The sequence below is a fragment of the Bombus pyrosoma genome, linkage group LG9 (genome assembly GCF_014825855.1).
Source record: "Bombus pyrosoma isolate SC7728 linkage group LG9, ASM1482585v1, whole genome shotgun sequence".
In the NCBI taxonomy this organism is placed as follows: Eukaryota; Metazoa; Arthropoda; class Insecta; order Hymenoptera; family Apidae; genus Bombus; species Bombus pyrosoma.
In genome coordinates this window covers 12,928,385-12,945,653 of record NC_057778.1, presented here as the reverse complement: position 1 = coordinate 12,945,653, position 17,269 = coordinate 12,928,385, and the positions used below count along the sequence as shown (strand labels likewise).

The 17,269-nt window shown below is 35.2% G+C and overlaps 2 protein-coding genes across 4 annotated transcripts; one reads left to right on the top strand and one right to left on the bottom strand.

Annotated features, from left to right (window-relative positions):
- Positions 1-1,244: 1,244 nt before the first annotated feature.
- On the top strand, positions 1,245-16,040 carry LOC122571123 (phospholipid-transporting ATPase IF-like). Of its 2 annotated transcripts, none has more exons than XM_043734464.1 (19): positions 1,245-1,759; positions 8,002-8,106; positions 8,179-8,433; positions 9,887-10,039; positions 11,085-11,383; positions 11,483-11,697; positions 11,882-12,168; positions 12,243-12,422; positions 12,668-12,815; positions 12,890-13,032; positions 13,124-13,363; positions 13,445-13,587; positions 13,671-13,830; positions 13,918-14,226; positions 14,303-14,489; positions 14,561-14,706; positions 14,781-14,884; positions 14,972-15,194; positions 15,274-16,040. In XM_043734464.1, exons 1-19 carry the CDS (start codon positions 1,688-1,690, stop codon positions 15,334-15,336), a joined length of 3,432 nt encoding a protein of 1,143 aa, XP_043590399.1. In that variant the 5' UTR covers positions 1,245-1,687; the 3' UTR covers positions 15,337-16,040. The 2 variants fall into 2 exon arrangements, with proteins under 2 accessions (XP_043590399.1, XP_043590400.1); XM_043734465.1 differs by having other exon boundaries at positions 1,246-1,759; positions 14,972-15,182.
- LOC122571124 (2-oxoglutarate dehydrogenase, mitochondrial-like) lies at positions 1,796-16,815 on the bottom strand. 2 transcript variants are annotated; one of them, XM_043734466.1, is made up of 15 exons: positions 6,695-7,338; positions 5,899-6,005; positions 5,529-5,810; positions 5,178-5,388; positions 4,928-5,105; positions 4,739-4,854; positions 4,535-4,674; positions 4,314-4,459; positions 4,054-4,243; positions 3,737-3,958; positions 3,271-3,547; positions 3,104-3,189; positions 2,604-2,924; positions 2,236-2,520; positions 1,796-2,179 (listed from the first exon to the last, which is right to left on the bottom strand). In XM_043734466.1, the coding sequence occupies exons 1-15, from the start codon at positions 7,143-7,145 to the stop codon at positions 1,979-1,981; spliced, it is 3,213 nt and encodes a 1,070-aa protein (XP_043590401.1). In that variant the 5' UTR covers positions 7,146-7,338; the 3' UTR covers positions 1,796-1,978. The 2 variants fall into 2 exon arrangements, 1 of the variants encoding a protein (XP_043590401.1); XR_006317955.1 differs by lacking the exons at positions 1,796-2,179; positions 2,236-2,520; positions 2,604-2,924; ... (10 more) ...; positions 5,899-6,005; positions 6,695-7,338 and adding exons at positions 8,996-9,306; positions 9,894-10,033; positions 11,111-11,198; positions 16,678-16,815.
- Positions 16,816-17,269: the final 454 nt, after the last annotated feature.

Here is a 17,269-nt window from a genome sequence, read left to right as displayed (position 1 = left end):
AGTGAAAATGATGAAGGTGGAGCATCTGGAAAATATTTGAAAATATTTTTCATTACGTGTTTTAGGAAATAAAAGAATACTTTAAAAAATGTAGATTTATACCTAATTAATATAAATCTTCTTAAAGATAATAAATTTTGAATTACTTCTATACAGTCAGGTAAATTTCTCAATAAATTAAATTTTAGATAAAATTTAAAGTATTGATTAACGAATCTAGCAAAGAAGGTGAGCTAGATAACAGAACGTTCGTTCGATAACGTTAAAAATTGCTTATCTTTGAATGTCTGATAGGATGAAACATATATTGGCGATTGGTGATGAACGGATAACGGATTTTTTTACCCACTGTCACGATATAATATCTCAGTTACTCTTCTCTCTTATATTAGCAGTCAGTGTATTCAACAAACCAGTTTGCTGTGTATTTTGTTTAGTGAATCGTTAACAAAAATCATTTGTATAAATACATTTAATTTTTAATTCAACAAGCACTGTACTTAGTATTATATTTGCTAGAACTTTTAAAAGTAATTATCCATGTCGTTGTTAAAATGTTTTGTAAAGTATATTATGAATTGTTAATATATTCTTTCTGTTAATTAAATAAATTTCAGTGCTCAGAATTGCAAACGTAAACAACACATGACTGAAAGTTTTTATATATTGTGAGATTTAAGTGATAGTCAGTGGATAATGTGGTTAAAATTATATAAGAATTGTATAATTATATATTGATAGATAAGTAAATGAATAATTAATTAAATAAAATAATAAAGAAAACATTTCATTTAACTAGAAAAAGAAAGTTTTTGCAACGGTGGATCATTGGTGTCAAAGCTTATATGCAGAATGGTAAGAATCTTGTACTTTACGCAATCTTTTTATTAAACGAAATATGTTTCTTGTGAATCGAAAGAAGCAAAATGCGAAGAAACTTTTGATAAATTTACAATTTCCTTGGAAATAAATTTGTTATCGGCATTTTATCAAATCTAATTATATGCATACGTCTGGACTAGATGGTAAAAGTAAGCTGGGATAAATTATTTACGATAAATTAATCGTGTAATTATTTCATTATCGATATACCATATTTATATGGTATGAAAAATACTAAAATATTGACAATAAGAAGATATATAAAGTCGCTTACTGCTGAACGTTCAGGGTCGCCCACATATAATTGCTTCTCGTTAAAAATCTATAAAACACGAGGTCACATTAATTGATTATACTTTTCAAGTATTTTAATGTATTCAACGCGCTAAAGAAATCCATTCAGAATGCATTGATGTTTTCATTAATTATAGTTTAACACATATGCGATATACGTCATGAATGACGCAAACGACTATATCCATTTTACATATTTATTTGATATAAAATTTTAAAAAATAATGTACACAATATCGGTTCACAAATTACAACACACAATCAGATTTTCATCACTCAAAAAGCATTACAATGGTATATAAGAATAAAGATGTTTGATCCATAAATATAATCTCAGCATATATTTATGTGTGTATGTGTGTGTGTGTGTGTGTGTGTAAGCTATTCTGACTATTAACACTATTCAGTTCTCAAGTTCAGTTGTACTTTACACGTCGCATAATCGTCTGTCTTACTTGTAATATCACAGTAATTCTGAATCAGAATAAACACGCAGTGAAAGAAAAGTACAATGTGGAATCACCTTAGTAGATGGATTTGCACATGTTACAAAAAGACTGGTTATAAGCACTTATGTCTTTTGGTGAGTGTGAAAGAGCATCTGATCGATAGGGACGACATTCAAACTGAGAAAACGAAAGTCAAGGAGAAATTCATTATACGGTTGAATATATATACATTCATTCTGATTGTTTATCATTCATTCGTACTTTATGTTATCTGGCCATCTCGTACATTCTCTGCTTTATTTTTACACTTTGCGAACGACATATCTTTTGTTTAGCGTTTGATTAACTGTAGCTCAAGAGAAATTCATAGCATCTGCCATCATATCATTATACTCTTTCGTGTAAATCAGTTTGCTACCAGTTGCTGGAGCAGCCGATGGTGGTCTACCACCATAAATTATTTCTTCCAACTTCTTCCCTAGAGCTAATGCTATCCTGTCCCTCACGTACGTATATCCACCTTGGTTTTTATGTTCTTCTTGGAACCACATTATCTAAATATACAAAACACATGGCCAGATCCTTACAAAGGAGAATTAGATTGGTTTACCTTAGAATTCGGATACTTTGCTACTTCTTCCGCGAGTAGATGATACGGGAATGGACAAAATTGTTCGAGACGAATGATAACTATTTTATCCTCCAATTGTTTCTCCTGACGTTCCTTGACTAAATCGTAATACACTTTTCCACTACAAATCAACACCTTTTGTATGTTACCTGGTTTGACAAAAGGATCCGAAAGGATAGGTCTAAATGATGTGCCAGGTTCCATTTCGGAGAAAGACGATAGAGCCATTGGATGACGTAGCAAGGATTTAGGTGTCATAATACACTGCATGAATAGATCAATAGTTATGCCCAGTTTTACGTAAATAATAGAAATAATAGATGTAGTTAGAGTAAAATCTGCCTAACCAGTGGTTTCCTGAAAGGCATGTGAATCTGACGACGAAGAGCATGGAAAAGGTTCGCGGGTGTCGTTAAGTTGCAGATGATCCAATTTATTTCAAATAATTGCCGTGTCATAATTTGCTCCACGGTCTCTCCTTGGGGTGCTCCCGGTTCCGTACCCGGAAGATAAATATAATCGTCGTCGCAAAGCTCGAGATATCGCTCGATCCTCGCAGACGAATGTTCAGGCCCCTGACCTTCCAGTCCGTGCGGCAAAAGTAAAACTAATCCTACTTGTCTACCCCATTTCGATTGACCAGAGCATAAAAGAGTGTCTATAGTAACCTAAATATAATTAATTTTGCCTAATTTTAAATTTTGACTTTATAATAACAGAGATTGTATCAAATTAAAAGGCGATAATATATGATAGTGATAACGTTCTTTTCGAAAACATATATATTGATCTTTCACAACGAAATCAAAGGGTATCTTTTATATACATGATGTTTCATTACGATTACCTGACACGTATTTGCGAAATCACCAAACTGGCCTTCCCACATCGTCAAAGTGTTATGATTGTAAGCCGAGTAACCTAACTCGAATCCTATACTCATAATCATGCAATTCATCAGTTTCTTATCGTAACTGCTTTTTTTAGAAGATATTGCCTGTTTACAAGACTCACCGCAAACACCATATTCCGACAACGAAGAATTAGAAACCGTATATAATGCTTGTCCCGGAAACACATCGTGCAGAATATTTTTGAACGTTTTATCTTTGTTTTGATCGTGAATAATGTGAATGCGGTGAGAAAAGGTGCCTCGCTCGACGTCCTCGCCGGACAACCTCACGTGGTGACCTTCTTTCAGCAGACTGAGAAACGCTAAGCATTCGCCCATCGCCCAATCTGCTTGCCGAGCTTCCATTAACTGCGCTCTTTTGTCCATTACCCTCAGCACCTGCGTTAAAACGTTAAATCGTTTCGGCATAGCTGTCTTAGCCAAACGCTTTCGATGAATACTCTGATAGGATATCAGTATGTTCTTAGTATCGAGAAAAACAACTGAAATGTCTAATATGTCGAAACAGGGAAACAAAAAAAAAAAATAGACCACACCTTAATGTTTATACATTTAATCATCGTATACCTGACTATGAGAATCGATATCTTTGGGAGGAGTTGATATTGCTTTACAAATTGTCTTCATGGTTTCCATGTCGATACCGGTCGATGGTATCTTATTGTTGGGACTTTGATTAGCAAAGAAGTCAGACCATGGTATATCGTGCCAGTCGCTCAAGTGCAACGAATCTATCGTTTTCGCCTTTTCGAACTCTGTTTCGCAGTAGTCAAAATATTTTTCAGTTTCCTAGACAAATAATGAGAGAAATAAAAATAGTAAGAGATAGAATGAACGACTAAAAACTTATCGATATATGGAATAGTAATCAGATCTGTATGCACTTCTTTTGCAATCGCTTCGGTAATAACTCCTTCTCTGAGCAACTTTTCCGTATAAATGGTAAGTACATTCGGATGCGTCTTTATACGTTTATACATTAATGGTTGCGTAAGCATCGGCTCGTCCAATTCGTTGTGTCCGAATCTTCGATATCCCACGATGTCCAGAACAACGTCGTTGTGGAACATTGTCCTATATCATTAATTTCCAAGTGACAGAAAAATGATTCCTATACTGATATAAAAATTGGACGTATAAGTACCTATACTCTGCAGCAACTTTGCTACAATAAGCTACTAAATCAGGATCGTCAGCATGCATGTGAAATATAGGAGCATTTACAACACGTGCTACGTCCGTGCAATGAACGCTGGACCGGGAATATCTTGGATCAGTGGTGAAACCGATCTGAGTTTGATCGATATCGTTAAAACAATTGATCATTTATTAGGTTCGATTGTAGTAACAAATGGATATCGTTACCTGATTGTTAATTACAAGATGAAGGACACCACCAGTCGTGTAATTTGGCAAATTAGTTAAATGCATCGTTTCATAAACGACACCTTGCCCCGAAAAGGCGGCATCGCCATGAACCAAAATAGCCATAGACTTCTTACCAACTAGAATAAACAAACTTTTAATCATAAATTTCTTGATCAGCAGTCAAAATAGATGCATACGTACATTTAGCATCGTCCTTTTCCACTTGTTCGGCTCGAACTCGACCGACCACGACAGGATCGATTGCTTCCAAATGAGACGGATTAGCCATCATAGAAATAAGAATCTTCTTCTTGGATCTGCAAACAATTTCAGTTGAATTATTTATAATTTCGTAAATTGCGTCACCTATATAATAACGTGAATTTTTACCTTTCTAAAATTCTTTCCGCGTGTGTTCCCAAGTGATACTTTACGTCACCAGAACCGAAACCTTCCAAAGGAATCGGATGAAACTGAGTAAGAAGTTGATGCAGTGGTTTGAAACAAACATTGATCAAGGTGTTCAACCGTCCTCGATGAGCCATTCCTATTACAGCGCTTTCTACTCCTGTAAACGTGTTACATCTTTCGGCCGATGCAAACGAAAACAGCTTTTTCAATAATTCATTAATTTTATTACCATTTTCTGCTGATGTTTCTAAGCACTGTATCATCGATGGTATGAAAGCTTCGGAGCCCTCCAAACCGAATCTTTTTTCAGTGGGGAATTTTCGCGCCAAAAAGCCTTCGAACGTTACTGCTCTCATAATGTTTACCCAAATGAATTTTCTATGATCAGCTGGTAACTCCCAAGCTCCAGGTACTTCAAACTTCTGTCTCAACCAATCTAACTGGAAAAGATTTGGTGAAGTAATTCTTCATATAATACTCGATGTAATTTCTAAGTTTCAAACACCTTTCAACGACTACTTTTCTTTTATTTAACAATCCAATTACTTATTTTTTTTGTTCTTCCTTATACAATACTTACTACAACAAGGTCGTGAATATAGGTGTACTCGAGACCTAAATGACCACAATAAACTTGGTTCAATCTCATTAGTATTTCGCGCAAAGGAAGATTTCGTTTAGGACCACCAATCACGGTGAATGGAGCAAGAGGAAATTCTCTGTCCATGTCAGCCTCGGTCATTCCTTTCAAATGTTCTCGCACCACGATCGCGGGTGGTAAATTAGAAGTGCCTTGAAGCTTATGCGATTCTGGATTTTGTATGCCCAGTGGATCGGTATCGGCTATTAAATGACCACGTGCCTTAAACCAATAGAGACGAACCTGACGATCTATTCGAGTAGATTTATTAAGGTGAATTTAACTTTAGGTCTTGATTGATGAGTGATACCTGATAAGCTCGAATCGTGGCATTAATATCAAGAGCTCCATTTATAAATTGTTCACCTTGCATGTCACCGTTGGAATTGGATTCTGCACTCTTTCGAGAACTTGATGCTATTCGGTAATAAGATGACGATATATTTTGTTTTAAATATAGTACAATGCAAAAGTCATCGGCCACCTACTAAATGAAAATATCTTGTACTTACGTACGTGTTTAATTCAAGAATAATTGGTAGCTCGCTAAAAGAATATTCAATGATTTGAAATAATTAACGTTTTATGTAATTCTATTCTATCTTGTCGCAGAAAAAATCTCGCAATTCTTGTCAAACAATTTTTGAATAAACTCGCATCCTACTATTTGTCATTACATATGTCTTTAAAATCTCGAACAATTTATTTATATTCTTTGCCTCGCTCTTCTCTCCATACCGGCTCTAAATCATCTCATACGTGTTTTGTAACATTTAATTTACCGAAGTGTCTAGAAAAAATCGTGAACAAGCAGAAACAACAAACAAGTAGTATTGTTACATGAAATATCTAAAGATTTGTTTCTATGTAACTCCGTGTAAAAATATTTCCTGAAAGTATGACGGATTACTATTGCTAGATCGCTATCGCAGATGGCCCAAGACTTGTATACTGTACATGTATAGTTTTTTTAAAAAACCATATCGTAATATTACATACAATGAAACTTCGTTTGTATATAATTTTAATAGGGAACAAGCAATTTATATAAACGGAATATTGTAATCTATCATAAACATACTATTAAACTCTAGAGAAAAGACCACCTGATAATGCAGAATTTGACGGTTTCGTATTAGAAGATAATTCAACTCGAGTGGACGAAGGTGTTGTCAAGTTAGAAGCTGATGAATACCCCGATGAGGTGGAGAGTTTCGGTGAGCTGGAAGCTATTGGCTCCGGTAGATTATCAGCATAAGTTAATCTAAAATAGGAATCCCACGATGTGCTGACGGACTTCGGATCTTTCCTCCACAACTGGTACATGTGATCCAAGTACTGACTGTTATTCATGTTCAAGACGTAGTCGTACCTATTGCTCTTACGACCGCCTTTCTGGTCATCATGGTGAAAACGCACTTTGCACTGTTGCGGCTTGAACGGCACGAATAGGAAACGTTTGAATATCCGATGTTGGTCATTGCGGGACTTGAACAAGCGATTCACACACGAGACGAAAAGTCGAAAGCTATTATAAGATTGTGATTTCGTGTACATGTCCCCATTTGATGGTATTCGCGATCAAGATGCTGAAAATTTTGTACAAACACTTTCGGAATTTTAAATGTAATCGTCAAACGTATCGCATTTGAACCCGGGGTCATGACATCGTGACACCTGACTGTTTAGAAGGTTGCTCTGTCGACTAACTTCGGCTAATATTCTTTAAATTCTTGTACGAAGTTGCTCACTTCTCAAAGTTAAAATTTAGTACTTTGCCTTTTACAATAAATTAAAAGAGGATAATTTAAAAGAAAGAATCATTGGTTTTTGAATTTACAGAATATATATATGCCTGTACCTAGATGCATGTACATTCACATGTTTCTCAAAGAAAGACTTTAAATCATAATAAATAAATTTGCCTAAATTTTTCAAAAGTATCTATCTTCTTCAACGATTGCATGAAAAACAGTGAAACTAGATCGATTGATAAAGCTGCAACTTCTCTCGTCGTTCTCGCCATACGTTCTTGATATGGCACCAAGCTTATTATCGATACTTTCTCGCAGAAATGTTTGAGATAGAAATCAGTAATTCGGTATTACAGAATAAAGTGAGATGAAATGACGCAACATGTCACGCAACCCTTAGATGATTTGATTAACCTGCCCTATATAGATGTGCAATTTGACATAACATCTTTTGATAAAAGAATATTGCACTTTATTCGCAGAAGATGGTTCAAGTCGAAGAAATTATTACGCGTGCCAGTTTTCCTAAGAACCCAATATTCCTTTTCCCACGCGGTCCTTTTTGTGAAAGCAAGTGCACCAAATGCTTATTGACAATCTAAGTTATGAATCTATTACTTTCAGCTTTCTAACTAATTAAAATGCTTTTGTATACGTAGGGCAACGCGATATCGTTGTACGCAGATCATAGGGTTATAACTATTAGCCCGAGTAACGATCCAAAGGAAACTGTTTTTCCGAGTAATCACATAGTCTCCAAAAAGGTAGGTATTACAATTAGCAAGCAAAAATATCGATCTAGTGTGTAATTCATTTTTGGATCACTTCATTTACAGTACACAATATGGAACTTCCTACCAAAGAATCTCTTTGAGCAGTTCAGACGGATTGCAAATTTTTATTTCCTCATGATGACAATAATATCTGTAATGATAATATCCCCGATTTCTCCGTTAACCAGCATTCTACCGCTGAGTTTCGTCGTATTTGTAACCGCGTGTAAGCAAGGCTACGAAGATTATAACCGTTACAGGGCAGATAAACGAATAAACCGAACATTCATCACAGTGATCCGTAATAAATGTGTACAGGTGGGTGCAATTGTATTGGCATATCTGAAAATATTGGTTCGATATGGTGGCATGATAGAAGAGCGACGTATATTATTATTATTATTTTATTTAGTCCGTGCCTCTCGGCTTTGGACAAACTTTCAGCTTTCTTTACAGCTCTTTATTGCACTAATCGCATTCTTACCTCTAATCTAACACTAATGCTTATGATCTATTTCAACTTATGCCTACGAATTATTGCAACTTAAGCCTACACACTATTGCCACTTTGGTCTTTTTGCCTCCCTGCTGTGCTACCTTCCTGTCCTTCCAACTCTTCTTGTATTGCCTTTGCCCTTCTTTTCTCTATTATCGCTCTCAGGTCCATTAGTCCTTCCCCAGTCCCATTCAATATTTTTTCCATTTCCTTTGCTCCTCCTGTTATTTCACATTCTTCTAGTACGTGTCTCAGGTCCTCTTCTTCCCATCCACATAATCTGCACCTTCTTTCTTCCTCCTCTTTCCAATGTTCTTTCGCTTTGGTCTCGTTTCCACACCTGAATCTGGATATGATTATTCTGTCCTTCCACTTCATCCTCCCTTCCAAGTACTTTGGCATCTCATCTTTGGTTATGTTCCTGTAGTACTTGTTGTATTTAGATTCCCTTATCCTTTTCCTCCTCTCTTCTGTTTCTCTCTTCCTTCTTTCTTCTACAATTTGGTCTCCAGTCCAACTTACTTGCTCCCCTCCTGCTTCCCTTTGTGTCTCTCCGTTTCTCACCTCTTCTAGTTCCTTCTTTCTCTTTCTTGCTCTTTTCCCTTCCTGTCCATTTCCCCAGTTTCTCTCTCTCTCCTTTATACACTCTTTTACCAGCTCCTTTTCCGATTCTAGAGTTCTTTCCTCGTACCTTACTGCGAAGAGTGACGTATATAAAATTACTAATTTTTAGATATCTGCGGAAACAAATCCTAAAAGTGTCCACTGTTAAGATAGGACTGTCACAATTATCCGATTTATATTATTTATATTATCTAATAAAACGTTGCATAGCTTGTATTAGAGATTAGAAGCAAAATTAAAGAAAAAAGACGTTTGACTTGCTAAATAATTAATTAATGATATTTTATTTCAAACCGATTCCCTAGGAAATTTACTTTTCTTTTCGTAGAGAATTTACGTCACTCTTGTAACAAATTTTTTGTAAATATCTCTTTATCTGTCACCAATCGAAAGTTAAATTTGAAAATACAGAAATTACACTTTGTTCAACAAAGAGTGTTGCAACAACCACGACCGATAAGATATCAAAAATACGATAATAATAGAAATCGGGAAGGAACGGATGTTAAGTCTGTGTTTGTAAATATTACCATACCTTTTACGATAAACCAATTTGATATAATAATTTACGACATCGAAAGTAAAGTAGTAATATAAAAATCAAGAGGAGAGGAAAATTTAAAAAGACTTTTCTTTATTTTACATTTCTAGAACGTACCTTGTGAAGAAATAGTAGTTGGAGATTTAGTGAAGGTGTATCGCGAGCAAGATGTCCCTTGCGATCTTTTGCTTCTTTTTAGCACGGATAATACGGAACGCTGCTATATCACCACATCGAACCTCGATGGTGAAACCAATCTAAAAGCAAGTAATTCTTTCTTAATCGAATTAACACGTTGAATGCCACGCCAGTTTTGCAAGGTTTGGCTGTGGCGCCATGATAAAGTTTTTATTATGCGATACATACAATATAACGTTGAAATATTATCTACAAGAGGTATCGTACGGTGTATAATCATCATTAATGGATTTATATCTCTAAGGTCACCGGTGACCTCCATGGCACTGTAGTGTAATTTCGCTCGATTCATTTATTTTTTGCGATTATCAATTATCTCATATTGTTTCTTCGCGTTGGATAAACGTATGAATAAACCATAATCCACAAACGAACCGTCACAAGATTTAGCATTTGTTACTTTACTGTGTTGTCAAAGAAGAAATAACTAAATATAGCAACAGATATAGCGAAAGAGTCAACAAACATCGAAACCTCCTAATTACTGAATTACTTAACACATCGGACCAGATCCGCAGGCTAAAAAAATACTACCCGTTAGACCTAAGCACAAGATTTAATTAGATATTTATATTAAGTAATAATTACTTATTTATAATACTTATTTAGTATTAACTTATTATAAATAATTAGCCATGTCACTGCGCCACGCCACAGAAAATTACTGAAAATTCTCAATGCGACAATTGATGCGATTTGAGAATTGTTAATACTTGAAACGGCTTAAAACGAGAATTGTTAACAAATATTCTGTTTAAATATATCCAAGTGTTTCTTCAGCATTTATTACGTCCTATACACTTTAACTGTTAAGGCCCTTAATTGCCATCAAACATCTTTCAGGGCAAAACGTTCCTTAGGGTTATTGTTCACTCAGGTAAAAGCGGGATTTCCCATGTTCGACAGCCATTAAACGTCATTTTAATAACGATGGTAATAATAAAAATTTTATAACTATTGACATTTGTTCAAATTATGTACTTCTACTAATCTTGGTGCGCCGGTCACCGATGATCCCCACGGCATTCAACGTGTTAAGGAACCGATTTCATAATAAAAGACGTTTAAATAACTGTGTCGATGATATTTATCGAACTATTATTTGTTTAGGCTGTGATGATCCCAAAAATACTCACGAAAATGACCATGCCACAAATAGCATCTATGGAGGCTACTGTTACCTGCCAACATCCCTCGTCCGATCTTTATGCTTTTCATGGCAAACTGGAAATAAATAATGGGAACAATGAAATAGCCAATGGACATCTAACGATTAATAATTTATTGCTTCGTGGGTCCAGATTAAAAGATACAGATTATATTATCGGTTGTGCGATTTACACAGGTCATGATACAAAACTGTCCCTCAATTCCAAGATAAGGAGCAACAAATTTTCCACGGCTGAAAAGTAAGCGCATTGAAGAATGCAAAATACTCATAGAATGTGAAAACTGATGTGGTTAAGTGAAATGAAAAGTATCTATAAGTAGTGCACGTTTCTTTATAGATCCATCAACAAACACATCACCTCGTTTATCGTCTTACTTCTGGTCGAGGTACTCGAATCTTGTGTAATGAAAGTCGTAACAGAGGCGAATGCGAAGTGGGAATCGTATCTTGGTACTATCCAGTCCATTACTTTCGGTTCATTGGCTACGGATTTTCTGAGCTTCACCATTCTATACAATTACATTGTGCCGATATCATTGTACGTTACGATAGGTAAAAACCATGTTCTTTTTTTATCTTATCTTCGCCCTACAAATATTTTTACCACGCGATACCAAATTACCATCGTTCAGAATTGCAATTCTATCGATTAAATCTTGCCACGATTAATCTCAATTTAATCGCGATGCAAATAGGAACATCTCTAACAAGTTCCAATCAATTGTTCTCGTTGCAGAATTACAAAAATTCCTCGGTTCGTTTTTCTTCAGCTGGGATCTCGATATGTACGACGAAGTCACGAATCAACCGGCATTGGCCAACACGTCGGATCTAAACGAGGAGCTTGGACAAGTCGAATATTTGTTCGCGGACAAGACCGGTACACTCACGGAAAATCTGATGGTGTTCAGGCGAGCCTCGATCAATGGGAAAGTTTATATCGAAAAAGATTGCGATGGTAATTTATATTTACTACCTCCAAACGGGGACGAAAATGAAGCAGTCCAATTAAAAACTTGGGAGGTAATATCGCGTTTACAATGGGAGAAAGTCTTCCTTTAAGTCCATGCTTAATATAGTTTTTGATCAAATTCTAGCCAGATATTTGGCATTTTATGATAAGCCTTTCTCTGTGCCACTCGGTTCAAATTTCACCTCCGAGTCAGACGCCCAGTGTTATCGCTAGACGCACGGAATATCGTGCCAGCTTTAAACAAAAAAAGATCCTGCAGGTGAACAGTTCCTTGCTAATGGATCCGAATTTACCGGAGTACCAGGTAAAAATATTTATCTCGTAGATGAACATAAATCACGCGTGTTAACATTGCCATATATTTTTGTTTCTGTGCGAAATGTTGAAAAATCCTTTCGTTTCGTATGACACGTCGACACATCGTGTTAACGTAATTTATAACGAACGAAAGACAAAGCTGTACGAAAACATCGATATTTTATGCGAATTAATCGAAGCCAATTTGGCTATCAGTCGAACATTTAAAAATATCTGATCACTATACGATAGGCAACATCAGCAGACGAAAAAGCTTTGGTCGAGGCCAGTGCCAGATGCGGGGTGGTCTTCCAAAAATGCACCAACGACGTGATAGAGTTGAAAATTTATAAGAATATTTTGACCTACGAAAAGCTCGAAGTTTTAGAATTTACTTCCGGTTAGTATTCGAAGATCTATAGGATCGTCAATGGAATCGTAGGTTTTTTTAAATCGCTAATTCTTTGTCAATAGAACGCAAAAGGATGTCGGTTATAGTGAAAGACACTGCTGGAGATTTCTGGTTATATTGCAAAGGGGCCGACTCCGCTATCTTACCATTGATTGTCTCAGGGAAAATCAATGAAGCTATCACACACGTAGCCGATTTTTCCATGGTTAGTCGATTCTTGCACTAAATTCGTGCACTTTCATTACTGTGAATTCGGTCGTTACTTCCTACATATGTATCGTTAACAAATTTTTTAGAGAGGTCTTCGAACCCTAGTTGTTGGCTATAAGAAAATGAGCCAGATCGAATACGATCGACTATTACAGAGAGTGGAACAAGCTAGACAAATAATTGGAATGGAACGAGCGGTTTACATGCAGCGAGCTTATGATCAGATGGAAAGCGGGCTCACTCTATTAGGTGTAACCGCTGTTGAGGATCGTCTTCAAGAAGGTGTGCCGGAAACATTGGAGTGCTTGCAAGTAGCCGGTATTAAAGTTCGTAGGATTAATACCAAGAACAGGAAGAAAAAAAGAAGACAGACTCTGTCAAGATCTCACGATTTCTTTTTTATTTAGGTGTGGGTGTTGACTGGCGACAAAGCAGAAACTGCGGAAAATATAGCGTTTCTTTGTGGTCAATTCAAGAATGGTACCGAAGTACTAAGAATGTTAGAAGTAACCATAGGGCAAACTTGTCTAGTTAAACTTACGAATTTTGAGTAGGTACAATTTAATTATTTTTCATACGATCATTCCAACTTTAATTCATACTGTTATTCTATTTGGTTTCATGCGATTCCAGACGAAGAATTATCCTCGAACCTTACAGACAGTACGGATTACTAGTCGATGGCTGCAGTATTGCAACTGCACTAAGGGACCATGCGGCACAATTCAGATCAGTTGCAATGGCCTGCGATGCGGTTGTTTGTTGCAGGCTAACGCCATTACAGAAAAGCCAAGTAAGTTTATCGTAAGAAGAGAAAAATGCATTTTATACGATGTCTCTTGATTTTTAATGTTTATAAGATTTTCTTAAATCTGTACAGATCGTAAGCCTGGTTAAAAAAGCAAAGAATAAACCGCACACCGCGGCTGTTGGCGACGGAGGAAACGATGTCTCGATGATACAAGAAGCTCATGTCGGAATCGGAATAATGGGCAAAGAAGGTCGGCAAGCGACCATGTGCTCCGATTTCGCGATAGCGAAATTTAAATTTTTAAAAAAGGTTCTACTGGTACACGGACATTGGTACTATGTAAGAGTCAGCACTTTGACGCAGTATTTTTTTTACAAGAATTTTATCTTCATTACCCCGCAAGTGTTGTACAACACATATTGCGGCTTTTCTGCACAGGTAAAACACTTTTGAAACAGATGTTCACTTACAATTATATGCAAATGATATCATTTTACGATCTACGTATTTTCAGGCATTTTACGATGCATTGTTCTTAATGCTTTTCAATGTATTATTTACATCGTTGCCAATATTGGCGTACGGATTGTTCGAACAGAATTTCACTGCCGATAAACTATTATGCAAACCATATTTGTACAAATTGCATCGGAACAATTATTTATTAACTAAATGGCAATTTTTTGTATGGAGCGCTCTAGGTAAAGTAGATAATTCATTAGCAATGATAAAACCTCAGAAGATTTCACGATCTAAATCTATGTTCTTTCAGCTTTATGGCATACCCTTGCCATATATTATATGTCACATGTGTACATATCTATCAATCCTGTTATGCTGCAAAATAATACATCAATAGATCAGTGGGCATTTAGTACATTCGTTTTTCATTTAGTTACATTAGTGGCCAATGTGCAGGTATATCAAATATAATATTTTTATTTCATAGGAAAATACGTTACACGAAGTTCTCTCTGATTTTCAATTTTTAGATACTATTGCGTAGTTGCTATTGGACGCTACCCCTCGTATTATCAGTAACGTTATCAGAACTAACATTCCTTGTATTTGCGATTCTTTATTCATTCATGCACGTGTAAGTAACAATATTACAAACTTCGCAATTGTAAAACCTACAATTTTGTCCCATTTCTTTGAGATATCTTTTACATTTATTTCGCAGACGATATGACGGCGATATGCTGAAAGTTTTCCCGACGTTATTATCGTCGATAACATTCTGGTTCTTAACCATCATCATCGTTATGGTTTGTCTAATCCCCGACTGTTTAGTCATTATATACAACAACTATAGACCAGTTCGTATAATGAGAAGAAATGAAGAAACACGACAGTATACTAACAGTAATAATACCAATGATAACACGGAAAACGTACTGTTACAAGCATATATATATATAACATACATTCGAATAAGTCAATATTTTAAACTAGCGATAATGAACCAACATAATATATTTTTAGACGCAACGCTTTTTCAACACGATCCCGTGGAAATTCAACTTTATATTGCGAAAAGCTAAATAAACTGAAACCAGATTGGAGCACTCCGATTCTAATCAAATTAATAAATTGTTTCTCGTATCATAAGGAACGTAAGTCATTCATTAATTTATTAACTTATCATTCGTTCATCGGATAGAATACATAAATATATTTATCATTAAACTCCAAAGCCAATTGTAACGTACTAGTAAAATTATGTTATGCGTTACTATTGTATTGCATTGTTTATCATTAAACTTCAAAGCCAGTTGTAACGTACTAGTAAAATTATGTTACGCGTTGCAACTCGGATAAAAGTAGTAACTAGTAGTAACTAGCAAGATTCATTCATGACACGTGTATTTTTATATAAACATTGTATTCATATAAATATTATAATCGCAGTATAGTAACGATACAGTTACTAGTATAGATAAGTCTGTTAATAAATGTAAATCGTATTTTAACGAACGTATAATATTATTTTATACGGTTTGGAGTGACTCAGGAATCGCGTTCTTAAACAATTTATAATTTACGTATTTATATACTGATTCCAAGGTAATTCTTTGATCACTTCGAACAATGGAAGATTATTTTATATGAGTCTCTGCAATTATCGATTGTAAATTAATATAGAATACAACTGTAGGATAAAAATACGTACTTTTGTACTTTATGACTGAAATACGAACGTTTTTATTTTTTAAACGACCGAATTTTATAATAAAAATTTAATAAATATATATATATTTTTTTTCACTGATCCACAAACTATTTATTGCAAATAAATAAAACTAATTTCATATCGAAAAAATAGATAAGTTTAATTCATATCATAGACAAGTATACAGCATAAACCTCGCATCTTATGGTTTATCTAACCATAGTGGACTTTGTCCCCTATCTTCTGAAATACCGATCGTGTAAAAAATCAGAGTATTTCTTATGCCTTCTACGATTCACAGCCATGGACGCTGGAATTATATTCAACTCAACAAATAAAATTGGTAAACTCATCGATCATGAATATTTTAAACATGATATTATTTACATGTATTATAAATAGCGTTGATAGTTACAGAATTTTTTAATAAATTAAACAAAGCTAAAAACAAATTTAATTTCCAATACACGCATCAGATATAAAAGTATTAAATATACGTGTACATATTTGATTTGGAAGTTCTAATTTTGTTAAACTTTTTTATTGGGTACGATACATATTTGATAAAGATTCATAATTAATACTCATTTAGACAACATTTTTCCGTACCAAATGAAATGTTGTGTATGTACTTACTTTAGATAAATGGTGACAAGTTATAAAAAGTACTTTAATTTAGTCACTTAGTAAGTTGAAGTTCAGTTTATATTCTTTACCTTCAATACTTTCACCAAAGGATGGCGTTAAATACAAAATTCTAACTTCTCGATCGTAGCGTTTTATGGTGGCCGATTTGTAAAATACTATTTCCGATATTAAATAGTTTATTACCCCTTCCATTGGAGTTTCAGGCCTATGTATATGATCGTGGTTCAGACACTAAAAGTCTTACCCCCCCCCCCGCCAACTATTATACGGAATCGATAATATAGCATGCAATGCGAAAATGGTATGAGGAATCAGGTGAGCCCTAAAACATGGGGCACGAAAAACATTGATTGTCACGTCTATTCTGTACTTTGTCAATACTATGCCTTTGGCAGTATTTCTACTTCTACCATATTTTTGCTTCTGTTGACTTTACCAATTTTGGTAATTGGACCCAAGATAATCCCTAAATTCACTACTCTAAATTGTAGAAGGCAAAACAACCTTCTGATTTTTTACACGATCGGTATTTCAGAACATGCGACGAAAAGTTTCATAAGCTCATAGGTCTATTCTGTACCTCGTCGATGATGCAAGGTCTATTCTGTATCATAGAGAAAGATAGAGTACATGAGTCATATATTACCATGTAAATATTGG

Coding starts and splice junctions, on each gene's coding strand:
- LOC122571123 (XM_043734464.1), top strand. CDS start 1,688: ATGTGGAATCACCTTAGTAGATGGATTTGCACATGTTACAAAAAGACT. Junction 12,169..12,242: donor TCCAATTAAAAACTTGGGAG/GTAATATCGCGT, acceptor ATCAAATTCTAG/CCAGATATTTGGCATTTTAT. Junction 14,707..14,780: donor CATTAGTGGCCAATGTGCAG/GTATATCAAATA, acceptor TTCAATTTTTAG/ATACTATTGCGTAGTTGCTA.
- LOC122571124 (XM_043734466.1), bottom strand. CDS start 7,145: ATGTACACGAAATCACAATCTTATAATAGCTTTCGACTTTTCGTCTCG. Junction 5,811..5,898: donor CCACGATTCGAGCTTATCAG/GTATCACTCATC, acceptor TATTGGTTTAAG/GCACGTGGTCATTTAATAGC. Junction 4,855..4,927: donor GCGGAAAGAATTTTAGAAAG/GTAAAAATTCAC, acceptor AATTGTTTGCAG/ATCCAAGAAGAAGATTCTTA.